Below are 25,171 nucleotides of genomic sequence, written 5' to 3' on the forward strand. Positions count from 1 at the left end.
TAAGCCTCTATTGCTGCCTAGACCACAGTCTTTAGATAGTTAAAGAAACCAGGCCGTTTGGAAAAATGCCCTCCTCTAGGTCTGGGGGAGGAAATGCACAAGATGAGCAGGAGGGTCCCGCCATCCCTGAAGGTGAAGAAGCGTCCAGAAATGAGCTGTGGGGCGGGCCTGGGGGTTATCTTGAAGGGGCTCCCACCGGCCAAAGACAGGACAATCTGAACACCAAAAGGATGATGACTACGAGGCACTGAAACACAGAGGCAGCAATCTGCCCAGCTCAAAGGAGCCCAAGGGCCAGTCTCTGGAATGAGGGTCTGGGATGAGTAGACGGAGCTGCCTGAGGTGGGGACTGAGAAGGACCAGCACCGCCAATAAGATCCTTCTGCCAGAAGGACTGGCCTGGAGGCAGATCCTGTGTCCAGATCTAACCACCAGTTCACAGAGAGTGTCATCTGGATCCCGATTCAAACACAGCAAGTGTAGACAGACTTTTCTGAGGTAATCAAGGCAAACTGACAAGACTAGGTAATAAGTAAAGAATTTAGTTAAATGGTAAAGTATTAAATCCTTGTACATTAGAGATATATTTGTGAGTGAAAAATGCTGTCTGTTTTAACCTACTCAAGAAAAAAGTGCGCATAAGGGAAAGAGCTAAAACAAGAAGGGGCAAAATGTTGACAATGGGAGTTTCTGTTGCGGTGCAGTGGAAACAAATCTGACTAGGAACCATGACGTTGCAGGTTCGATCCCTGGCCTCGCTCAGTGGGTTAAGGATCCAGCGTTGCCGAGCGCTGTGGTGTAGGTTGTGGATAGGGCTTGGATTTGGTGTTGCTGTGGCTCTGGCATAGGCTGGTGGCTACAGCTCCAATTACACCCCTAGCCTGGGAACTTCCATATGCCCCGGGTGAGGCCCTAAAAAGGACAAAAGACAAAAAAAAAAAAAGTTGACAATGTGTATATGCAAAATCTAATTTTTTTAAAAAAATCATACAAACGACCTTATTTACAAAACAGAAACAGACTCACAGATTTAGAAAACAAACGTATGGTTTCCAAAGGAGAAAGTGGGATAGGACGGATAAATTCGGAGTTTGGGACTAACAGATAAACACTACTATAAATAATACAGATAACCAACAAGGTCCTGCTGTATAGCACGGGGAACTCTACTTAATATTCTGTAATAACCTAGAGGGGAAAGGAATCTGAAAAAGAATGAGTATGTGTATACGTATAACTGAATCACTTTGCTGTACACTTGAAACACAACATTGTAAATCAACTATATTCCAATAAAATTTTTTTAAATAAAAAATAAAAAAAATTGACAATTGTGGATCTGGGTGAGGGTACACAGCACTTCATTATAGTCTTAAATCTGTTTTATCGAATGTTTAAAAATTTCAAAGTACGAGCTAAAAAGCAGTGTACTAATATCTGCAACTTACTGGGAAATGCATCAAAGTAAAAGATTGAAATTGATGGCTGAATGGAAAATGAGGAGACAGATCTGTAACAATACGTCCATGGTAGCATCTCGGTGGTGAGTATGTGGATACACGGTTCTTTTTACTTTTCTGGATGTTTGGAAACTTTTATAATAAAATGTTTGGGGGAAAAGTCAGTCTAAGTACAACTTCTTTAATAAATCTTAATTGTTATAACATTTTCTTGATCTAACCTAGTTTTTCCCAACGTGTGGATAAAGTGGGATGCAGCACTGGAATCCTTGAGCTTACTTAAAAACTTCCCAGGATGATTCCAAGGCTCCTGGCCGGTTTGGTAGGAAGCCCCCTCAGCAACCTGGCTTTCGTGGTGACATCCAGACCTCACTATGTCAAAAAGCCACCCAATTCCTTTGTTCTGATTCCACGTGACTGAAGCAGCCTTTGCATCTGTGCCTAATGTTGCATTATTTCCCTCCTAGGAAAATGCACCCATAAGCCATCAGCAAATTCTAGTCCAGTCAGCAGGTGTAGTCCTTATAATGAGTAAATCGACTATGTTTCTACCCTGAATGTATGTTTAGTTAAGGTGGAGTTAAACTTGAAAATGAGTTTATTTAGGATGAGTTAAATCACTTAAGTTACTCGGGTTGGGAGGAACTATCAGAGATCAGTCTCTCTGGTGACTGATACACATGATTCTGCAGAAGCAAAGCCAGGGCATGACTCTGATCACTAACTCCTCTGCCAGCTGTAACCACCCTCTGGGTCCTGATGGGAAAGAATGAGCTAAGGTTTCCTACAATTATTATACTTGCTTCAAAAGGATAAAAACCCATTGATTGACTTGCATTGTGTCAAAAAGCAAACAAACTTCTGGAAGACGTACAGCATCTAGAACCTGTGACTTCTGAACAGCTAGGCCAAGGCTCAGCAACAAGGAGGGCTCAGGTCTTGACCTTGCAGGGAGCCCCATCCCTGCCTATCTACAAACATACCAAACCAGAAACTCTACTGAGTGGTACAAGGGACTTAAAGGAGTTTTTTACTCCTTTGTCCACTTTACATTGGAAACTTAACATCAATGCCACATAGAAAAAAACAAAATGTGATGTCAGCTAAACTACAGTCCTTTAATTAAGAATAAATAGAGCAATAGACTATAGTCTATATTTAATTTCCTATATTTGGAATGGCTTCCAATCAGAAAACTGCAACTTAAGCAAATGTTCTAACATTTTCTAACAATAATCGACTTACAACACATTGGTAATTTGACCAAAGTTTTAAATGCAAAGTAACAAAAACCTTGAATTTTGTTCTGAACATAAATAGGATAAAATAGATTTCTACATACTATACTCTAAACACTATAAAGTGTTCATTAGTTTGAGAGCACAATTGATCAACTGTATCTAAAAGTGGCCACTAACAATTAGTTGCACCTAGAAAAAACAAAATCATAGGTAGTCTCATTATGATTTTCATTTAAGATAAAGTGATTTATTAAGGAATTACTTTTATGTCAAAACATATTTTCCAAAAAGCAATAATAAACAAACCTTTTTTTGGCTGCACTTGTGGCATATGGAGGTTCCCACATCAGGGGTTGAATCGGAGCTGCAGCCGCAGCCTATGCCACAGCCACGGCAATGCCAGATCTGAGCCATATCTGCGACCTATGCCACAGCTTGAGGCAACACTGGATCTTTAATCCACTGAGTGAGGCCAGGGATTGAAGCTGCATCCTCATGGACACTATGTCAGGTTTTTAACCCGCTAAGCCACAACAATTCCATGAATCATATTTTAAAACTCATAATTGTTTAAAATAATGACTTGGTCCTAATAATAGTAGACCTTTTCTAGGAAGATCTTTTAATATTGATATAATAAAAATTAATAATAATGACAGGAATGGTTTGGTTTTTTGCTTTTTGGTGTTTTTATTTCTTAGGGCCGCATTCACGACATATGGAAGTTCCACAGGCTAGGGGTCAAACTGGAGCTCCAGCTGCCAGCCTATGCCACAGCCACAGCAACTCAGGATCCAAGCCGCATCTGCAACCTACACTTCAGCTCATGGCAACACCAGATCCGAGATCCACTGAAGGAGGCCAGAGATCAAAACTGCATCCTCATGGACACTAGTTGGATTTGTTTCTGCTGAGCCACAACAGGAACTCCCAGGAATGGTTCTTTTTCTTATAAGACGCTTCATTTTTGTGATTGAAAATTCAGAAGGCTTCACTCTTTCCGAGTGTGCCATGAGGTGTGTGTCCCATTTTACAGATGGGATTAAAGAGACTGATGTCAACTGCCAAGGTTTGGCCAGGGGCACATGCAGGGTCACTGCCATGCCAAACATGGCTCCGCTCACAGGTTTTTGGGAGTTCATAACCTGTTACAGCCTTCCTACTCTGCCTGGCTTACAATTTTGTGACATCAATGTCTAACGATTACTAACGATTAAGGAACAAAAGTAGATCATTCTCTCCAAATCTGGGCTTCTGGAATGACTAGCTGACTGCTTTGGTCCAAGAGATAGTGGCTCCTGGGTGCTGAGGGACCTAGGAGGGGTGGGGGCAAGGAAGACAGGAGACACGTGATGCTGTGATCAAAACAGGCTGGGAGAGATCTGACCCGAAGACCTGACTGCTTGTCTCTCAAGGTCATGGAGACACCTGGCACCTTCTCTGAGGCTAGAGAGTGAATCAGGGTGCGTTAAACAGCATCCCAGTCACCACACAGGGTGATTCGGATTGTAACAGAACCAACAGTTGATGTTAGCAACTATTCTTGACTTCTTTATCTGGCTTTAAAAAACGATTGCAGCCGCGAACAGTTCTGAAGGCTCCAGATATTAATTTTAAAATTTGTGTTGGTCATAAAGAAGGATCATTTCTTCTGGAAGGGTGATTTATACATCACTGTAGATCAATAGCCATGTAAAACGCAGCCTCTCATAGTGGAAATCAACGCTCTATTATGCATGTCGAGAAACGGTAACAAACATTGGCCTTGGAGAAGGGATGTCATATCTTTTCAGCTAGGCAGAGTCTGGCAGCCCAGGTTAAGAGAGTCACACGATAAATCATTTAGTCTAACAACTCAGTTTGCAAGGGGAATTATGGATGCATATATGCTTTTTATGCTATACACCACAACCGTGGTGTATGCCAAGCAGTACATCAACAGACACAAAAGGCAGTGGAAAAGCGAGGGTCCCTTAAAGAGCCTTACAGCACACAGTCACCAAATGACCAGAAAGCCTCTTCCACACCCTTGTAAAGGGGTACTTTGAGACCGCCTTTTTTCACTTTGCATGATAAAAAACATGACAGAGGATTTTCACGCATTGTCTTTGCTGCTCTAGGTTGAAAAGCTGCTGACCAGGAGGGTCATGCCCCAGTGTTCTCCATAGTCTGGAGATCACAGTACAATGCAGAAGGTAATGTAAACACACTCAGGACTTGTGGACCCCACCTGTGGGCTGTAGGATGGAGCCCTGTGACTAGTCATGTGTTCTTGTGACAAGGGCCTTTTAGAGACCACTGCCCTGACTTTTCACACCTCGATGGGATCCCATACATACTGGATTTATGCTGAATACTATGCTGAGTAAAATCACATTATCCTTCCAGTTTAAATCACTGACATCAAAGAGCCCTTGTGGTACACCGAAGGGAGAGAAGAAATGCTGGATGGAAGACCACCAGACTCAGAGCGCCTCTCACTTTCAGCCAGACGAGGCCCTTTCAGACAGGCTGTCACCGACACACGCCTGCTGACCACACCTGGGTGGGTACTTGCCCTCTGTCAGTAATCAGAGGGGATGTATTTTAGTAAGAGGAAACAGAGTCAGTCCCCCAAATAAAAGCAGGGTTAGGACACTGGTGACACACACCATGAATCACGCCCCTACCAGGGCCAGCACCAGACAAACACGACATGTGTTATGCATTGGTAATTTCATGGATTCAACCAAGAAGTCCAGATGCCACAAAGCTTCCAAGGCCATGAGAAGAAACCTGGACTGCCGAGAAGGTAGGAGGAGCGTACAGATCTCTGATTTAGGAAGGACACACAAGAATCACGGTTCATGTGTCACAGCCACCCTACAAACTACCAACCCTGCTCGGATCCCAGGTTTCTAGCCATCTGAGGCACACCTCCGAAGTCTCCGGTGCTCTCAAACCCGAGGGAGCAGATTTCCCTTAACACTCATTCTAACCCAGGTGGCTGGGCCCCACCTCCAGATTCCTGATTCCGTGGGGTGGGGCTTGAGAAGGTGCCTGTCTAACAAGCTCCCGGGGCTTGGTGTTGCTGCTGGTCCAGGATCACACTTAGCGGCCTGTATCACGCATGGCCTTGGAAATCTAGGAAGCCGTATGGGGTCTGGACCTGCCAAGAACATTCCTCTAGCTGGTGGTGTGCACATGCCAGACAAAGCCCACCCGTGTTCCCTCCCCTCAAGGAATCTTTCAAGTGTCCCTACGAGCAGGGGTTGAGTGGGTATAGCCAATTAACAATGAGAAGCAAATACATCTTTGAAAAAGCAGATGTGAAATCACAATTAAACTGAAGGCTACAAGTGCCAAGCACGGTGCTGATGGTGTGGACGAGTGTCTCACAACCCTTATCTGGGAACAAGAAGGGCCCACCCACCACTGGAGCAACTCGGGGACAGTAATACCTGCCAGGGGCTTCATGGCTGCCACCCCCCAGGGAGAGTCTTGGAGGCTGGTGAAGGACGGCGGCTCCGCAGGCTTCAAGGTCTTCTTTCACAATGTCACGGTGATCAGAGAGCCTATAAAATAAAACAGGGGCTTCAGGAGATGTTTATTTAAGCACAGAGGCCATCTTCTAGAATCCATGGTGGCTCTTTGTGGTTTACTGAAATATATCTGTAATATAATCTAGACATAAAAACGCAGCAACTAGACTGACTCTCGACAAAGATGTAAAACGGGGTGGTTTGAAAAACTTGTCTGGGTGTATGTGGTAGTTTTAAATCCATCAGAGGAAGTGGCTTTTAACCCTTTGAAGACGTTAATGATGTTCAAATGCAGAGCTGTGCAATCTCATTCCACATTCCACCTGACTGATAGGAATGCGAGATAATCTTAACAGCAGAAAAGGCTAATTTTATATTGTCAATCATAACCAAGTTAGAGCTCCCCAACTCACATGAAATTTAGTGTTAAGAAATTGAAAGCTGCTGGCTGAAGTATAGGTTACGTCCTCAGTTTCTGAATGCAGAAGAATGACTACTATTTCTCCATTCAGATCCCATTGCAATAAACTTTTCTTTATTCTTAGCAAGAGGAAAGAGGGATTGAGGCCTCCTTATGTACTTCCAGTCTAGCGGGGGACCAGGGAGTGTTAACAATTTGGCCACTGTTTTAGGCTAGGTCTGTCACAATGGCCTCCAAAGAGACTGGTTAGGAACTTCCTTTAAAAAAAAAAAAAAGTCTGTTTTGGGGAAAGCATGATTCTCAAAGGCTATGGGAGAAGATAGCAAAGATAGACCAGTACTTCTCCTTTAAAGGAGCTGATCACGTATGTAGTCGGTAATATTCAACACATACCCCAGAGGAAAATGAAGCAACTTATAAAGCAATGTTAATTAGCAAAGTATTGCTAATTTGTAACTAGTACAGCAGGTGGTTAAGTTACTGGACCTATCTGATGGCCATGCACCTGACATGACAAGGATGAAAAAGGCCTCCTTTGTCTGCACAGGAGAGGCTCAGGACAGTCCACCCTGCAGCAGGTGCTCACCCTGGGCAGGAAACAGAAATGGGCCTGGGATTCAAGCCCTGCTCTGGGCTCTGGGCCGCCCTGTGGGCACTGTAGGTCCTCACCGAGTCCTGAGCTCCTGCCTAGGCGCTAAGCCTGGGGTCTCTGTGCCTGTGCGCCAGACCTGGTGCTGGGTCCTTCACTCCTGAGCCCTGTTCCCAAGCCCCCCAGCCCCTCAGCCCCCCAGAAGGTTTGACCTACAGCCCCTGTGAAGAGAAGGCAAAATCTGGGTTCTGAGTCTTCCTGGAAGGCTTTACCTTGTCAATTCACTCAGAGAGAGAAGACACCTGCCTTAAAAAGGGGCAGATAAGCCAGCTTGGAGCAGTAAGGGAGGGCGACAGTCCTGGGGAAGACAGTGGGTGCTAGGAGGTGGGGTCTCTGCTGGGAGGATGCACACAGAAGGGAGAGGACAGCTGAGGTAGAGGAGCGCCAAGCAAAAGTGCCCAGAATGCCCTGTCAGAGGGCTGTGGGGACCAGAAAGGAGATAAGCTGGCTACGTGGGGGCTGCTGTTGGTGGTGATGGGCAGTGATGGGAAATAAAATTTGTTAGAAAATTCTGGTGATGGAGTTCCCGTCATGGCGCAGTGGTTAATGAATCCGACTAGGAACCATGAGGTTGCAAGTTCGGTTCCTGCCCTTGCTCAGTGGGTTAATGATCCGTCGTTGCCGTGAGCTGTGGTGTAGGTTGCAGACGCGACTCGGATCCTGCGTTGCTGTGGCTCTGGTGTAGGCCAGTGGCTACAGCTCCGATTCGACCCCTAGCCTGGGAACCTTCATATGCCGCGGGAGTGGCCCAAAGAAATAGCAAAAAGACAAAAAAAAAAAAAAAATTCTGGTGAGAAAATAGTGATAAATCTCATGGATTTTTGTGCCATGGTTGGTGTCCTGGCAGCTGAGACTGGATGGGACTGGTGAGGGACAGACAGACAGGAGACTGACCCGGTGTTCTGGAAGGGAGGGAGGCCGGTGCGCAGTGTGGGGACTCAGCACCCACAGCTGGTGGGGTGGGGCATGCACCTCTCTCAAAGGGCCAGTCACTCCAGCCTCCCACCATGGAACATGTGTCTCAGGGAGGCTAGATCTTTCTTGTTTTCAAGAGAAGCTAGAAATTCACAACAGCTTGTTCTATTTTTATATGATCTCTCCCAAATTTTAAAATGTGACTAGATAATGTGCCTGACAAACAAGGCCCCTCTACTGGCTTGGGGTCCCCAGCTTAGGCTGCCTTTACCCTCATCTCCTGAGCAGGTATAAACCCGGAGCAGGGCCATGGCTTGATGCTTCTGTTCCTCCCTTCAAACCTCAGAACAGCAGGGAACCCGGCAGCCATTTGCTATGCTGGCTGCCAAGTGGGGGTGGGCCACCTGCCTCTGGCACCCTAATGCCAGCATCTGCACCACCCATGGCCCCAGCCCCACCATGGTGGGGCCAGTGCTCAATCACACCTGAGTGTCTAGTCAGGACAAAGGCCAGAAATCTCTGTTCTTTCCCCGGCTGATCGTCCAAATGTCAGGCCTGCTTAGACCAGCTCCCCTCACACTAGGTGGTTTCTCCGACCACCCCCTTCACAGGGATCTTTCTCTCCCCTGGATCCTCTAGCAGAGAGCACACGGCACCCCACCCGGTACCATTCTCCCATTAGCCCATTAGACCAGGAGCCTGTTGAGAATAGCAATTGGACCTGTGATTTCATGGGATACCGAAGGCACACCTAAGGACACTGTGGGTTGAATGACAGATCAGGATTTAAACCTAGATTAGAGGAATTCATGACCCATCTACTGTCACAGTCTGGTTTTATATACTGATGTCACACCAGTCCGGGGCTTCCAGGGCTTGGCAATGAGTGATCAATAAGACAGTCACAAGTACTGTACCCACGGAGCCATGGCCGACACCAGATTAACTCCGAACCTTGTCTGGCTGATCAATGAGTGGGTCTGTGTTGAGGGTTTCTAATAGTTGTCTCCCCACAGGATATCAGACTTTAGTTTGCAACATATCCATCAATCCTTTGCTGCAAATAACACTCAAATGATTCACACAGCATACAGAGCTAAGGATTAAAGACTATATGTTATGAAAATACTATTTTAGAATTCAAGACCCCAGTTTCATGTCCTCTATTTGCATTCCTGCCAAAAAAACCCAGTTGGAGGGCGTTGGCCTGACAGCCCAGGCCCAGTCTCCTGTGGAACATGTGGGCTAGCCTGGCACCAACTCACTGGACCTACCACCCCTTTGTTTTCTACAAAGTCCAGCAAGTGGACAAATGCGCTGGATGACAAGCAATTGCTAGAAACACATGGGGGCACTTTGGAGGTATATTTCATTTTATCCGACAATAATTACTCAAACAATAAATAAAATTATTTTGGGGGCCAAAATTTAAACTGCTTTCTAAGCAAGCTTCATTTCCATCTTTCAGTCACACAGAATTTTAGGACATAATTTACAAGAAAACAACTCCATGCCAGGCTAAATAATGTGAGCAATCAAATTTAGGTGGTTTGTTTTGTTTTGAAGAGAGGAAGAGCGCAAAGGTGCTTTGCTTTTTCTTTTGGTATCACAAGCTGAGAATTACTCCTTGGCAAACAGAAAATCAAGGTTCCCCTAACTCTGGTGGGTAACTCACACACACCCGTGGGTGTTACATGCGTGTTACAGGGTGCTGCAAGCTGGGCTTTTAGGTTTTACTTTCTCCAGGAACGCAGCCTCAGTGGTGTGGCTACCTGACTGCAAGGAGGGAAGAATCTGCTTACAGAATTCGTATGATACAATGTTACTTGTTAGATGTTTTATGAAATACCTTTACTGACTTTTTAATAAAACCGAAGGCTCCTAAGCAGCTGGTCCCAGCCAGAACAAAGTTTTAGGGAAGACCCGTCTTTCAGACGGAGCAGCAACGAACAGGCATCATTTATAGAGATGTGGAGAGCAGGGAAGTGAGGAACGACCCCCAGACAGGAGGGCAGGAGGGGGCAACCCCACAGGCCTGCCTCCATCCAGTTCCCCAGCTCACAGAAAACCCCACTGGGAACTCATGGCTTCCATCCCTTGTTCCTTCCACAACATCAGATGGCTTTGATCTTTACACGAAGAATACATGGTCTGGATAGAAAGGATTAGTTTAAAACGAACATTTCATCAGGTCTGAGACCTGATTTTCTGCATTTAATTCCCAAAGAAATTTGTTGGTTACAAGGAACAACATTTAAAAAAAAAAATCCTCCTAAAACCCATGAGCTTCTTAAATTTAAGCAGAAGCAACAGAATGCATTCCTGTACCCAGCCCACAACTGTGGCAAAACAACTTGAACAAACCAAAGCGGGACTGCTGTCAGTCAAAACCCGGGGCGGGCCGCTAATTCAATCTGTGTAGCCCATTAGTCCCCCTGGAGCAATTTAGCACCTTTCACCAATAGGCGAAAACCTCCAGCAACCTCCCACCCACAGGTACATGAATACAACACACAACGCCAAAGCAAAGGCCAGCAGAAGCCCTACCTCCATAAAGATGCAAATTAAGACTTAAACAGGGTAACAATTGGCCGGAGCTAATCCTTTTACAGAGGTGTAAATGGCCATTGAGGACTGAATTCCGGCTGCCAGCTTTTGTTAAGTCCCTTAGAGACAAATTTCACCCGAAAGCCACGCCAAACCATCAGATCTGAGGATGACGGAGAAAACGTTTCATCAAGCCAGCGGAATCTGTTTGCTTTGGTATCAAATTTCCCAACCATAAATCTAGGCATGTAAAAGCAGACCGCATCAAGAATTAGCGCCCGGGGAACATCGACGGGAAGCGACCGTCTCCAGCACGACACCCGCCAGCTGGACAGCTGTGTGTGCGGCCAGAGGGAGGTTTCTACGTGGGGTTTTGTTTGCCACACAAGATGGTTGTAGAAAGGACAAAACGTACACAGTTAAACAGTCTTTTTCTTTTAACAGGCTGTCTTACAAACCTATGTTTTGGTGGCCACCTCAGGGGGGCCCCTATTGTACAGCCCCCTGGGTGGTCCCTTCCAGGGGGCCACTTGAAGGGAGCACAAAGCCAGGAAGGAGGGAGGAGGGGATGGGGGCACAAAGGCCAGTGGTGGGGGGCGGGCTGCCGGAGGCCGGCCCAGGGGTCAGAGGACAAGGCGCCTCCTCTTTCCCCTGGGACAAGGGCTCCTCTTCACCTGGAGGCGGTGTGGTGAGGCCAGGTCTGCAGGGCACCCTGGGCTCTGCATTTAAAGCCACAGAGGCTGTATAGGCAAAACCTAGGCCCTTCTTCACCCTCAAAACAGACACAACTCTTTCATTCTGCCCCATTTCAATGTTCAGAACTACTCCCTCTCCCAGACTACTGCTTTTGTTGTTGTTGTTGTTAAGTTCCTTAATGAGGCACCAGAAGGCCTCATTTCTAACAGTTTTCCCCCATCCTTCAACAGAGCCTACAATCCTGAACCCAGAATGAGTTCTTACAGCTGGAACTGCAGATCCCAAGCTTGACACCCAGGGTGACAGAAGAACCCCGCCTCCCCTTGCTGGGAGGGTAAAGGCTGGAAGCATTAAACCCCTGATGTGTCACCAGAGGGGTGTCGTCTCAGGGTGCTCTCCAACCTGAGGTACGTGCGACAGATTCAGGGAGTTGGTCACTGAAAGTGACCAGGCTTTAAATATCTGCTGCAAAAATGAACTTGCAGGGTAAAATGACTTATCATACAACTGGATGACTTTCAAATATTTAATACAATCAGATCTTGTATTTTGGAACAGTTTAAAAAATACTATGAACTTGCTAAAATTAGTTTTTCATTAGACATTCTCATCAGCTCTATAATTAAACGCTAGAGGGTGCTTTTGGTAAAAGGGCATCCAATACTGTCAGGGCAGAACGACCTCTGCTGGGGCTTAATGACTGATGGGGGCGGTAAAACCAGAGTCAGACTTTTGCGGTGCTGTGTCATGTCTGTCTCTACATGTGTTTGTGTGTATATCTCCAGGGGAAGAGACAAGGAGGCTCAGCTGGGCTGGCACGTCACGCCTCATGAGGGAAACCTTCCAGAGGCACGACGCGTGGTGAACGGACTCACTGAGGGCTCAGGCAATGCTCAGACCCTGAAGTAAGTTAGTACGCAAGTCACGTCTCCAGGACAGGTGAGTCTCCTTCGAGACCAAGGAAGTCTGAAGAATGGCAGTGGGGTCCAGGGTGTCACTACTCAGATGAGCCAGGCAGGTCCCTCCCTGGGTTTGGACTCAGCGTTTCAGGTCCACCTCAATGATGACCATGAAATGGGAGGCAGTGGTACGCAGGGAGGGACCTGCAGGAAAGGAACTGAACATTTGGCCATCAGGGCTTTACCCCTGCTCTAAGACTTGGGTAGAAATCAGATACAGGGCTGCTGAAAAGACTGCAGTTTGCTGCTGGGCCCTTTAGAGAGTCTACACTGTACGACTATGAAGAAGCTGGATCACTTTACGCAAATGTTCACTCACCTAGGAAGCTGCTAAAAGGATGCCAAAGACAAAAAGAAGAAAACAAGAGGAAAAGAAGAAAACAAGCCCTTTGGAGAGTCTACACTGTACTACTACGGTTTCAGGATCCAGCGTTGTCACTGCTGCAGTGTGGATTCGATCCCTGGCCTGGGAAATTCCACATGCTGTGGAAGAAGAAGAAACAAGAAACAAAAAAGTGGATGATACCGAATGATCATTGTGACTGAATAAATGGATTAACCGTGGCGGAAAGGCGGGCAGGATGCAAGCAAGAAAACGAAGCTAACTGGCCCTCCTGGGTAGATCCTGGGAACCAAGGTGAAAAGGCTTCTCCTGTCAGAGTCCACGGGATGTCACTTAAGCACATCCCTAATTCCAGGTGAGTACACTTGAAAATAGCACAAACCAATTCCAAGTGTTTTTGTGATTATGGGTGTGACAATGCTCCTAAACAGCCGTGTCCAGCACATCTTCCTATAAGGTACACTGCAGCTGATCAGCAAGGACAGCAGCCCCAGGACTCAATACCTAAGAAATTATTTTAGGGATTTGATGGTCCTGCAAAGTAAGGCTTTTCAGTCGTTCCAGGAAGGACACCAGGAATTCACAGAACTTTTTGCAAAATACCACAGAGTATTGATGTATTTTGTCACAGAAATCAGAAAATTTTTTGTAAGTGGACAGTGAAGATATGTATACAATACAAAAACCAAACAAATATCCATGATTAAAAACAATCTGTCACAGGTCAGCTGCTTCCACGGTTTCATCCTTCTTCACTTGGTAGTCTGTTTATTTTGGCATCCTCTGGTGGGTGAGCTACAGCAGGTACCAACATTTGAAGAAAACGGTTTTGAGACAGTTCTCAAAATTACGATTCCCTTTCCTAACTTGGAAAAGCCCACTTTCCTCAACTGCGGAATAAGTCTACTGGAACATGTCTGAGAATCACTGCAATGAAGAAAACAAACCTAAAATTGTTTTAAGCAGCAGATTCAAATGCACAGTCAGTCCATCAAAATGACAAGCAAATCGAGGCGAATTTATACTGACAAAGGAGAGTAGTGAGAGAAAAGTCAGACATGAGCTGGAAGCCTCATAAGACAGGAGCAGGACCTCCTCACGTTTCTCTGGAGGTTAAGGTAATAGTTAAGTCTCCCACTGAGGACTCAAAACAGTGAGGCGAAAGGTAAAATAACAAGAAAATGAATCAAGGGCTCCCGTTTTGCGTAACTGCTGGTTTTCCAGGGTCTCCCCGCCTGGCCCAGGTGCACACACTCCCCATACAGCCCTCCCTTATCCAGCTCGAATGGTCCTCCTCTCATCCCAGCTAAACCGAATCTGGTCTTTCCAGATGCCTATCCCTGTTAGAACACGAAAAGGGAAGCAGAGCCATAAGGAACCTAAGAGGAGGAATAAAATGGCAACAAGATGGAGAGGACAGGGCGGAGGCTGGCCACCCAACAACTGGAAACGAATCCCAGCTCTGCTCTCATGACCCCTCCCCATCATAATCCACCCCTGGGCGTGTGGAACACCAGGCTGGTCCCAGGAAAGGAGGGCGGGCAGAGCCCAGGCATCACCGGCGGGGCAGCCGCCGGGAGAGGGCCTCCCACTGGGCTGTTCTGTGCAGCCCTGGAGCCCAGACTGAGGCAGGAGCAAGAGGGGGGACATAAGAGGGGGGGAGGAGGGAAGCAAGGAAATATATACTCTGGTCTCTTGCTGCAGAGGCTTTAACTGTCACACTCACGCCCGCACTGCTTGGAGACGGGCCTGTGACTGGATGGCCGTCGATGAGCCACGCAGGGGGTGGGGGAGGGGGGTCCCTGCAGGCTCTCCTCCTAACAAAGAGCCTAGAGAGGACCTCCTCTGTGGGTCTGGACAAGGTTCCTGCCCTGGCATCCGTCAGCTCAGGCTACTCCAACTAAACACCGCAGACTGGCATTTAACCAGCACACGTTTACTTTTCACAGCCCTGGAGGCGGGAAGTCCAAGACCAAGGTGCAGGCCGACCTGGCGCCTGGCGAGGCCCCCTCCAACTGCCCCCTCCAGGCTGGCACAGGGCTGCCTTCTCCCTATCCTCGTCGGGCAGAGAGGAGGTTACTTGGAGGTTTCTAGGCTCACCTCTGGGCCTGGGCTGCCACGACGTCAGGCTCTGCTGGGCCCCGTGCTGGCAACACCTGCGCTTGGCCTCTCCCTCAGGCCTGTCTGTTGCTGGCCCCCTGTTCTTAGAAACCCGGCCACGCCCCACCTCCCTACTTTGTCCGGGTCTGACTCCAGAACAAGCAGCGCAGAGCATGACTCCCAGCCTCTTCTTCAGCTTGCAAAGCCACAGGTAAACTTGTTCCACTCAGAACAAACTACTTTCAGGTCGCAAATATGTATTGTAGGAGGCCTAGCTCTGCTCCACCACCAGCAGGTCTGGCCTCACTACAGGCCCCTCCTGGCTGGTTTGCACCCCCTCCCAGCCTCCCTAGTTGCCAGCCTCCCCCTCCCCCTCCATCTCTTGTTTGGCTCTCACAGAGCAGAGGTGAGGCCCTCAACCATGCGATGGAAGCGCTCCCCACATGCTGTGATTTACCTAAATGTCAAATGGTAAAAAGAACTCTAGCAAAACAGTGGCAGCTGTCTTTCTTTTTTAAATTCTCTCTGAATTCCCATGGGGAGAGAGGGGTGGGGGAGGGAGAGAGCAAACCCAGAACTCACAGATAACCTCAGTCACAAAACCAGGGACAAACTCCTGACAGCAACAGAACCCGTTACACCTGCAGGTGTGCAGGAGGAAGTGGAGGAGCAGCAAAAGGACATGTGACGTTCCTGAGGACATGAGGACGTCAAAATCACTGTCATCAAGTGGCAGCTGTCCGCAGGCCCACTTCAAGGGTGAGGAACCTCAGGGCAGAGGTCTGCCCTGAGGAGAAACTGCGGGGAGGGAGCTCCAAATTGGGCAGAAAAACAGACTCCTTCCACCTGAGGTGAGGAAGGGGGAAAGAGCCAAAAGATATAAGAAGGTTGCATATGGCAACATTCTGGGAGAGCAACGGGAGAGGGCGCTCTGGGGCCATAAAACTGGGGACACCGCCCCTGTCTCCTCTCCCTCCCCTTCCCCCAGTACAGGAGAACTCACACAGGGGAACACAACCTGCAGGGGAACACAACCCAGGAAAGGTCTAGGCCCCCTTATCAGAAAGACTCAGGTAAGGACACCTGCGCTGCATAGGCAGCTGCAGGAGCTGAGATCAAGTGATCCAGCGGCTGGCACAGCACACAGGGATGACGCAAATGGTTACCATTATGAATATTAGCCTCAGGTTTACACAGCGACCTAAGCCGATCCCTCCAAGATGTGAGAGGTTTCAGGCAGGCCAAGGTCCCCCACATATTCCACGTCGTCCACCCTGGGCCCTGCACCTCTCTCGCCAGAACAGTACCCAACACACAGCCCCCCAGCCTGCTCCCGCCTTCCCCTTGGCTGCAGGCTGACCCTGTTCCAGCCATGCACACACACTTGCTTCTGGGAGACTGATAGAACTATGGCTTTCTGTTAAGATACATTTTTAGCCCTGATTAGTTTTTTTCTGGAAGGTACCCCATTTTTAGAAAAACTCATCACACCCACTCGGATAATAATTTCCTGACCACACTGTTGAGTTCTGGGACCTCATGGTGACCTCAGGTATTGATGTAACACACAAGCTATATCTACAGTGTGTCAAACCCACACTCCTCAATGAAAAAGGCTAAGTAAACTAAAATGCGATTTTGTCAGGATCCTGATTCTCTGATGCTAGAAATTAAATCCACCAAATTGCCAAGAGTCAGACGTAGGAGAGACAGAAGCCAAGTTCATTTCTAACTTAAAAAAAAAAGTCGGCCATTCCTGTTTCACCTCATGTATGTGCCCGTGTCTTGACTTCTGGAGCCATCCTATCAGATTACCACTAACTAATTAATTATCAGACGCCAACATATGCCAGCCACTGTACCAGGTGCTTGCGCTGAAAAATGAATCTGATGAAGGTGATAAATGAGAACTCAAGTCAAGGTCAGTCAATGGTCATCCTGGTCAAAGGAGATCCAAGATCATGGTCACAAGAAGTCAGGACTACGATTATTCCCATGATTTCAGAGTATGTCTAGAACTAGGAGGGATCAGGAGGACATTCCCAACCAAACAAGTAAACTCCTGACTTGCTTCTTGTGACCGTTTATGGTTCAGGGGAATCGGGGGGCAAGGTCAGCCTGATGGGAGAAATGATGAAAGGGAACAGGTTCATATGCTGGGTAATTGTTCATAACTGTGTATAAAACACAATCACATTCTGAGATAGCATATTCTGTGTGTCAGCAGCTGGTCATGAGTTCGGAAGGCTTTCTAGAAATCACACAGAGGAAAACAAGGAAGTATTGTGTACAATCTAAAGGGACAAATTGTTAACAGACTTGAGAGGGCTTGTCACAAGGGAAGCAAGATGACATGGAATGGGAGAAAGCCATCCCAGGAACAGCAAACCAAATTAGAAACGATTTTGACCAAAACTACGCATTTCATAATTAAAACTGAAGGAGGCCAAATGAGATCTGGCTTCAGAAAGGAAGCAGCAGCCAAGCAGAAGTGATTATGAGGGAGACAGGAGCAAGGGACCCGGGGGGCTTGGGGTGGGTAGGCTTTCGGGTGTGGATTCCTTGACTTGGCGGGGTCACCGGGTATTCTCTGCTAATTCACTGAGCAGCATATTCAAGACCTGTTCACTTCTCTGTAAGCATGCTGTACTTCAGTAACAACATTTACCTTGGAAAGTACACCTGCTAAGGACTCTAGCTTCTTGTAGTGCCATCTAGGTAATACAGGCTAATACCGGCACTAAACACACAAAAAATATATAAAATATGTCTTTGATAGTATTAGAGAGAGAAAGTAGGAAAGTATTACAGGACCAAAATCTAGAGAAAAAAGGAAATTCAGAGACCATGAGCCTAACACTTGGGCACCTTTTCTTTGAAGGGCTCATGACAATTTCTGAACAGGTAGCTGGAGTGTACAAAGCTGAGTGGGGCTTTGGACGACACCAGTAAGCGGGGAGAATAAACACTCCAGGTCCAGGTGCACCAAGGAAGGGAAACTCTAAGGGCTACTTCCTCCCTCCCAGTTAAGTCTGACCCTCTGAGGGACCACAGCCTGGCTTCAAGCCACCTCCATCCTCAGACCTGGATGAAAGTGATCCAGAACTTCTCCCCTGAGACACTGCCAGAAGCAAACATGAATACTCTCTAGAGGAAGAGAATTTTGAGGCCTCTGATCACTGGGAAAATGCTCTTCTATAATACCCATTAAGAAATTACCGGAGATTTGAGAAAATAAGACAGTAATTAAAAACTAAGAGAAATAAAAGAAAATACAGGAGTTTCTGTTGTGGCGCAGTGGTTAATGAATCCGACTAGGAACCATGAGGATGCAGGTTCAATCCCTGCCCTTGCTCAGTGGGTTAAGGATCTGGCACTGCCGTGAACCATGGTGTAGGTCGCAGACACAGCTTGGATCCCGTGTTGCTGTGGCTCTGGCGTAGGCCGGTGGCTACAGCTCCGATTAGATCCCTAGCCTGGGAATCTCCATATGCCACAGGAGCGGCCCTAGAAAAGGCAAAAAGACAAAAAAAAAAGAAAATACAAACAGAGCCGTAGGGAGTAAATGGAGATACAGTGTCTAAGATACTTATATTATCCAGAATAAGTATAAAAATATTAATTCATAATAGCTTCTGAAAGGTCAGAAACTTACAGATCAAACAGAAATTAGTAAATATACAGATCATTAGAACTATGTAGTTAACACACTTGAGCTAATGGAGACATATAGAACCTTGCCCCCAACCAAAAGTGCATGATACAGTCTTTTCAAGTGCACATGGGCATTTATAAAAATTGGCTGTTACTATGGCCAACCAACAAAGACCAAAGAATAGAAATTGTTCAGAGCACATCTTTGCCAAAAATGTGATAAAATTGAAAAGTGTAATGAAAACAGAGTCCTCTTTTCCCCCAATATGTTTAGAAACTAAAAAAAAAAAAAAAATTTAATAATGTCAAAGAAAAAAGGATAATTGTAAAAATTTAGATAATTAAATTATATAAAACTGAAGGACACTGATAGTATTACTTGCTGAAACCAATGGGGTGCAAGTCAAGCAGTATTTCAAGGGAAATTTAAAGCCTTAAGAACATATGCTTGAGTAGTTCTTGTTATGGCTCAGTGGTTAACGAACCCAACTAGTATCCATGAGGATGTGGTTCGATCCCTGGCCTTGCTCATTGGGTTAAGGATCCTGCATTTGGTATAGGCAGGCAGCTGCAGCTCCGATTCAACCTCGAGCCTGGGAACTTCCATATGCCATGGGTATGGCCCTAAAAAGCAAACAAACAAACAAACAAACAAAAATGCTTGAAAATGAGAAAAATTACAATTAGGCATTCAATGCAAGTTAGAAACACATAGTAGGAGTTCGTTCGTGGTGCAGCAGGTTAAGAGTCCAGTGTTGTCACTGCAGCAGCCTGAGTCACTGCTGTGGTACAGGTTTGATCCCTGGTCCAGGAACTTCCACATGCTATGGGCACAAATAGAAAAAAAAAAAAGAAAAAGGAAAGGAAGGACCACATGATAAAACCAAGGATAGTGAAAAGGGAATAATAAAGATAACAACAGAAACAAATGAGATTTTTTTTAATTAATTAATTAATTTTATTTTATTTTTTTGTCTTTTTGCCATTTCTTGGGCCACTCTCATGGCATGTGGAGGTTCCCAGGCTAGGGGTCGAATCGGAGCTGTAGCCACCGGCCTGCACCAGAGCCACAGCAACGCAGGATCCGAGCCACGTCTGCAACCTACACCACAGCTCACAGCAACGCCGGATCCTTAACCCACTGAGTAAGGCCAGGGATTGAACCCGCAACCTCATGGTTCCTAGTTGGATTTGTTAACCACTGCACCATGACGGGAACTCCTAAATGAGATTTTTAAAAAGCAATAGAAGGGGAGTTCCCTGGTGGCCTAGCAGTTAAGGATCTGGCGTTGTCACTGCTATGGCTCAGGTCACTGTTGTGGTGGGGGCTCGATCCCTGGCCTGGGAATTTCCATGTGCAGTTGAATGTGGCCAAAAAATAAAAATAAAAAGCAATAGAAGGGATCAAATTTGATTATTTAAAAAAAAAATTAACAGAGGAGTTCCCATCATGGCTCAGTAGAAACGACTCTGACTACTATTTATGAGGACACAGGTTCAATCCCTGATGACAATCAGTGGGTTAAGAATCCCGGCATTGCTGTGAGCTGTGGTGTAGGTCACATACGAAGCTTGGATCCTGGGTTGCTGTGGCTGTGGTGTAGGCCGGCGGTTACAGCTCTGATTTGACCCCTAGCCTGAGAACCTCCATATGCCACGGGTGTGATCGTAAAAAGAGCAAAAATAAAAAATAAAAATAAATTTAAAAAATTAAAAAATTAAAAAAATTAACAGAATACACAAATCTCATGTAGGATTTGATGAAAAATAGGGCAGACATAAAAATTATGAATCAGAAAAGGGAACATCCAACAAAATAAAACAAAAAACCCTCACAGATAGATTAGTGGTAAGATTAGAAAGGGAAAAGTGGGTTTGGGGGGTACACAAAATGGGTAAAGGGGGTCAACTGTTTAGGGATGGTGGTAACACCAATCACTGTATAGTGTATAGAGATGACAAATTATAATGCTGTAAACCTGAAACTCACGTACAGATATAGACACAGAGAGAGACAAAGATAGAAAGATACAGACATATAAAAATCACTCCAAAAAAGGAAAAAGGGAACATGATTAATGACAACAGTAAAAATTCTAAAATATAAAATATGCCCACAAATTTGATCGTATACAACACATTTTCAAAATTGACTAAATGAAAACCTGAATATACATTTGAGCATTTAAGAACTGGAATAAGTGATCAAAAAAAAAAACTGAGGGAATTTTCATCAGCAGGCCCATGTTGCTGGCAACAGAAGGTCTTCAGGCTGTAACCTTTTCAGGTGCTTCTTGGTACCCCACCCCCCCCCCGCCCCCCCCCCGCCCCAGTTCCTGCCTTGGTTCCAGGTCCCCCACCTCTTCTGACTGAGGCCAGTGCCTGTGATGAGATGGGTGGCAAAGATGGGGAGTCTGGCTGAGGCTGGTCCCTGGAGACTTCCTGGAACCTCTCTACACATATGACCAGGTGACACTGACTGAAATAACTGCCCCCTCCCCATTATTTGTCCAAAAGTGTAATATACAACCTTGCAAAAGACAGAATACATGAGGTGGCAAAAAAACTCAAGGGGGCACCTGTGTTGAGACGCAGAAGTCACGTCTAAGAAAAACAAGTAACAGTGAAGGAAAAAAGCAACTCAGAACAGATATCTGAAGCTGGCATCAGGTCTGAAGGAACAATGAATTTATCAGTATGCTTACAGTGAACTCCGGGCAAATTCTAAAGTACATGGTTATAACCTATTACTCCAGGCAACATGATTTCCAGCAGCAAGTATTTCTCAGATGCGAGAACTTATTTCCTATATTTAACTTTCAAGAGGGGCTAAAATTAAAATCACTGGATAAGACTCAATCTATGTGATCGCATTTTTATGACCTTGAGAAACCAAGGCTTTCATCTGATTTAGTTCAAAAGGCAGCATTACATTTTGCTTTCAGGCACGCTCCAGGGGAGAAAGAACAAAGCAACTTTGCAAGTACTTTGTTCAAGCCTGGAAGAAAGGCACAGGGTACTTCATCAGCTCTCTGTGAGCTGGAAGGCACAAAAATCAACACGGACAGAGCCAAAGGTCAAACTGCCACTTGCTTGGTTTTGCTTGGTTTTCTTCTTTTTCTAATTAAAGAATCTATTTGCTTCTTAGCCTCCTTATTCAACCTTATGAAAGATTATCTTTGATGACCCTCCAGTTATGTAGGCAGTGAAGGGTTATCTGGACCCTAGACCCTGGACCGAGGTGGCTGAGTTCAAAGCACACTGAGCTACTCTGAACACACATCTCTAGACTCCACTTCCGCCTCTATAAAATGGTGGTGACAGCAGGAATAAATGGATTGTGATAAATAAAGCTCTCCCAACAGTGCCTGGCACAGAGCTGGTGCTGCGGAGGAGCCCCACCATCATGACTGTGATGTGCCTGGCAGAGCAGAAACATGAGGAGCACGAATTCTGGCATCTGCCTGTCAGTCTGGGTGTGAACTGCACCTCCAGCCAGCTCTGTGACCTGAGAACGTTATTTAATCTCTCTGAACCACACCTGAAACTCTCTAATTGGCATCTCTAGCACAATCTCTCCTCGGTACTCCTCATTCTTCACTGCAGACTCTTCCCAGACTCCTCCTCTGGTTCCATCTGATCTTCCTGACCTTGACTGTAGAGTCAGTCCTCGGGATGCTTTGCTAGGTATGCTTATTTTCTTTTTTTTTTTTTTGTCTTTTTGCTATTTCCCTGGGCCGCTTCCGCAGCATGTGGAGGTTCCCAGGCTAGGGGTCTAATCGGAGCTGCAGCCACCGGCCTACGCCAGAGCCACAGCAACGCAGGATCCGAGCCTCGTCTGCAACCTACACCACAGCTCACGGCAACGCCGGATCGTTAACCCACTGAGCAAGGGCAGGGACCGAACCCGCAACCTCATGGTTCCTAGTCGGATTCGTTAACCACTGCGCCACGACGGGAACTCCGGTATGCTTATTTTCATGTTCCTCTCGGGGCCCATGGCTTTAAAATGCATTTATATGCTGATGATTCAGAAGAGCTGCAGGAAACAGTCAGTGCCTGGGCATACCCATTGTGGCTCAGTGGGTTAAGAAACCAACCATTATCCATGAGGATGCGGGCTTGAATCCTGGCCTCGCTCAGTGGGTTAAAGGAACCAGCATTGCCACAAGCTGCAGTGTAGGTCACAGATGTGGCTTGGATCTGGTGTTGCTGTGGCATGTGGCATAGAGGTCCAATTTAACCCCTTGCCTGGGAACTTGCATGTGCCACAGGTGCAGCCTTAAAAAAACAAAACAAAACAAAGTCAGCATCAAAAATCAGTTGCATTTCTAGACAATGAACAATCTAAAGAGGAAATTAAGAAAATAATCCTATTGACAATAGAATCAAAAAGAATAAAATACTTAAACTTAACCAAGGAGGCAAAAGATATACACTGATAACTACAAAACGTTGTTGAAATAAATTAAAGAAAATATAAGTAAATAAAAAGACAACTCGTGTTCATGGATTGGAAGACTTAACATTGTTAAAATACCCATACTACCCAAAGTTATCTAGATTCAGTGAAATCCCTCAAAATCCCAATGGCATGTTTACAGAAAAAATAAAAAACCCTAAAATTCACATGGAACCACAAAGGACTCTCAACCAAAGTAATACTGAGAAAAAAGAACATAGCTGGAGGACTCACACTTTCTGATTTTAAAACATATTACAAGCTAAAGTAATCAAAACAGTATGGTATTGGCATAAATACAGACATACAGACAAACAGAACAGAATACATCCATGCATATATCGTCAACTGATCTTCAACAAAAGTGTTAAAAATACACAATGGGGAAAAGATAAGTCTTTTCAACAAATGGCATTGGAAAAATGGATAGCTACATGCAAAAGGATGAAACTGAACCCTTACAGTTCACCATATAAAAATCAACTTGAAATAGATTAAAGACTTACATGTAAGATCTGAAGTTACAGCACTCTGGGATGAAAACAGCCTTACACTGGTCTTAGCAAAGATTCTTGGATATGACAGCAAAAGCATAGGCAACAAAAGCAAAAAAAAGACAAGTGGGGCCATATCAAACTAAAAAAATTCTACACAGCTAAGGAAACCAGCAACACAATAAAATGGCAACTAACTTACTGAATGGGAGAGAAATATTTACAAATCATATGTCTGATAATGAGTCAATATCCCAAATATATAAAGAACTTAAAGCAACTTAATAGCAAAAAACCCAAACAATCTGATTAAAAAATGGGCAGAGGATATAGACATCTTTCCAAAGAAGATATACAGCTGGCCAACAGGTACATGAAAAAATACTCAATATTACTGATCATTAGGGAAATGCAAATCAAAACCACAATGACATATCATCTTAGACCTGTCAGAATGGCCATCATCAAAGAGACAACAAATAGGAGTTCCCGTCGTGGCGCAGTAGTTAACGAATCTGACTAGGAACCATGAGGTTGTGGGTTCGGTCCCTGCCCTTGCTCAGTGGGTTAACGATCCGGCGTTGCCGTGAGCTGTGGTGTAGGTTGCAGACGCGGCTCGGATCCCACGTTGCTGTGGCTCTGGCGTAGGCCAGTGGCTACAGCTCCAATTCAACCCCTAGCCTGGGAACCTCCATATGCCGTGGGAGCGGCCCAAGAAATAGCAACAACAACAACAACAACAACAGACAAAAAAAAGACAAAAGACAAGAAATAACAAGTGTTGGTGAGGATATAGAGAAAAGGGAACACTTGCACGTGGCTGGTAAGAATGTATTGGTGCAGCCACTATGGAAAACAGCACGGAGGTTCCTCAAAAAATTAAAAATAGAAGCATTATATGATCCAGAAATCCACTTATCTGAAGGAAATGAAAACACTAACTTGAAAAGATTTATGCACCCCATGTTCACTCAAGCAACCTAAGTGTCCACTGGTAGATGAGCGGATAAAGTGTGGTATATATTTACAATGGGATATTCTTCAGCCATAAAAAAAGAAGGAAATCCTCCAATTTGACACAACACGGATGGACCCTAAGTTAGGGAAAGACAAATACTGTTTGATCTCACTTATATGTAGAATCTAATAATACTGCATTATATATTTGAAAGTTGGTAAGAGTAAATCCTTAAATTTTCACAGTAAGAAATTTTTTTTTTCTTGTCTTTTTGCCTTTTCTTGAGCCACTCCTGCAGCATATGGAAGTTCCCAGGCTAGGGGTCGAGTCAGAGCTGTAGCCACTGGCCTACACCAGAGCCACAGCAATGAGGGATCCGAGCCGCGTCTGCAACCTACACCACAGTGACCTACATGGCAACGCCAGACCCTTAACCCACCGAGCCCTCAACCTCATGGTTCCTAGTTGGATTTGTTAACCACTGCGCCACTATGGGAACTCCAAGAAAAAAATTTTAACCATGGGTGGTGATGGATGTTACTAGCTTCACTGTGATGATCATTTCACAATGGATATAAATAAATGTCATTATGTTATACACCTGAAACTAAGAGAAGGTTATATGTGAACTGTAGCTCAGTAAAAACAGCTGTATGTTCAAATGGAGGATAGTAACCAGCAAAAAAAAAAAAAAAAAAAAAGTTGACTTCTCATCAATATGCTAGAGTAAGTGGACATCCATACGCCAAAA

At 45.6% G+C, this 25,171-nt stretch overlaps 1 protein-coding gene across 6 annotated transcripts in view; it reads right to left on the reverse strand.

Moving 5' to 3' along the window:
- The window catches only part of KIZ (kizuna centrosomal protein), a 108,769-nt gene that overhangs the window by 34,751 nt on the left and 48,847 nt on the right, over window positions 1–25,171 (reverse strand). For all 6 annotated transcript variants that reach the window (XR_007133911.1, XR_007133909.1, XR_007133910.1 and 3 more), the window contains exon 7: window positions 6,142–6,255. Coding sequence is in view for 3 of the 6 variants with exons in the window: in XM_047771592.1 (XP_047627548.1) it covers window positions 6,142–6,255 (114 nt within the window). In the remaining 3 variants the exon portion in view is untranslated. The remainder of the gene's footprint in view (window positions 1–6,141; window positions 6,256–25,171) is intronic.

This window comes from Phacochoerus africanus, chromosome 3 (genome assembly GCF_016906955.1).
Source record: "Phacochoerus africanus isolate WHEZ1 chromosome 3, ROS_Pafr_v1, whole genome shotgun sequence".
NCBI classification, from domain to species: Eukaryota; Metazoa; Chordata; class Mammalia; order Artiodactyla; family Suidae; genus Phacochoerus; species Phacochoerus africanus.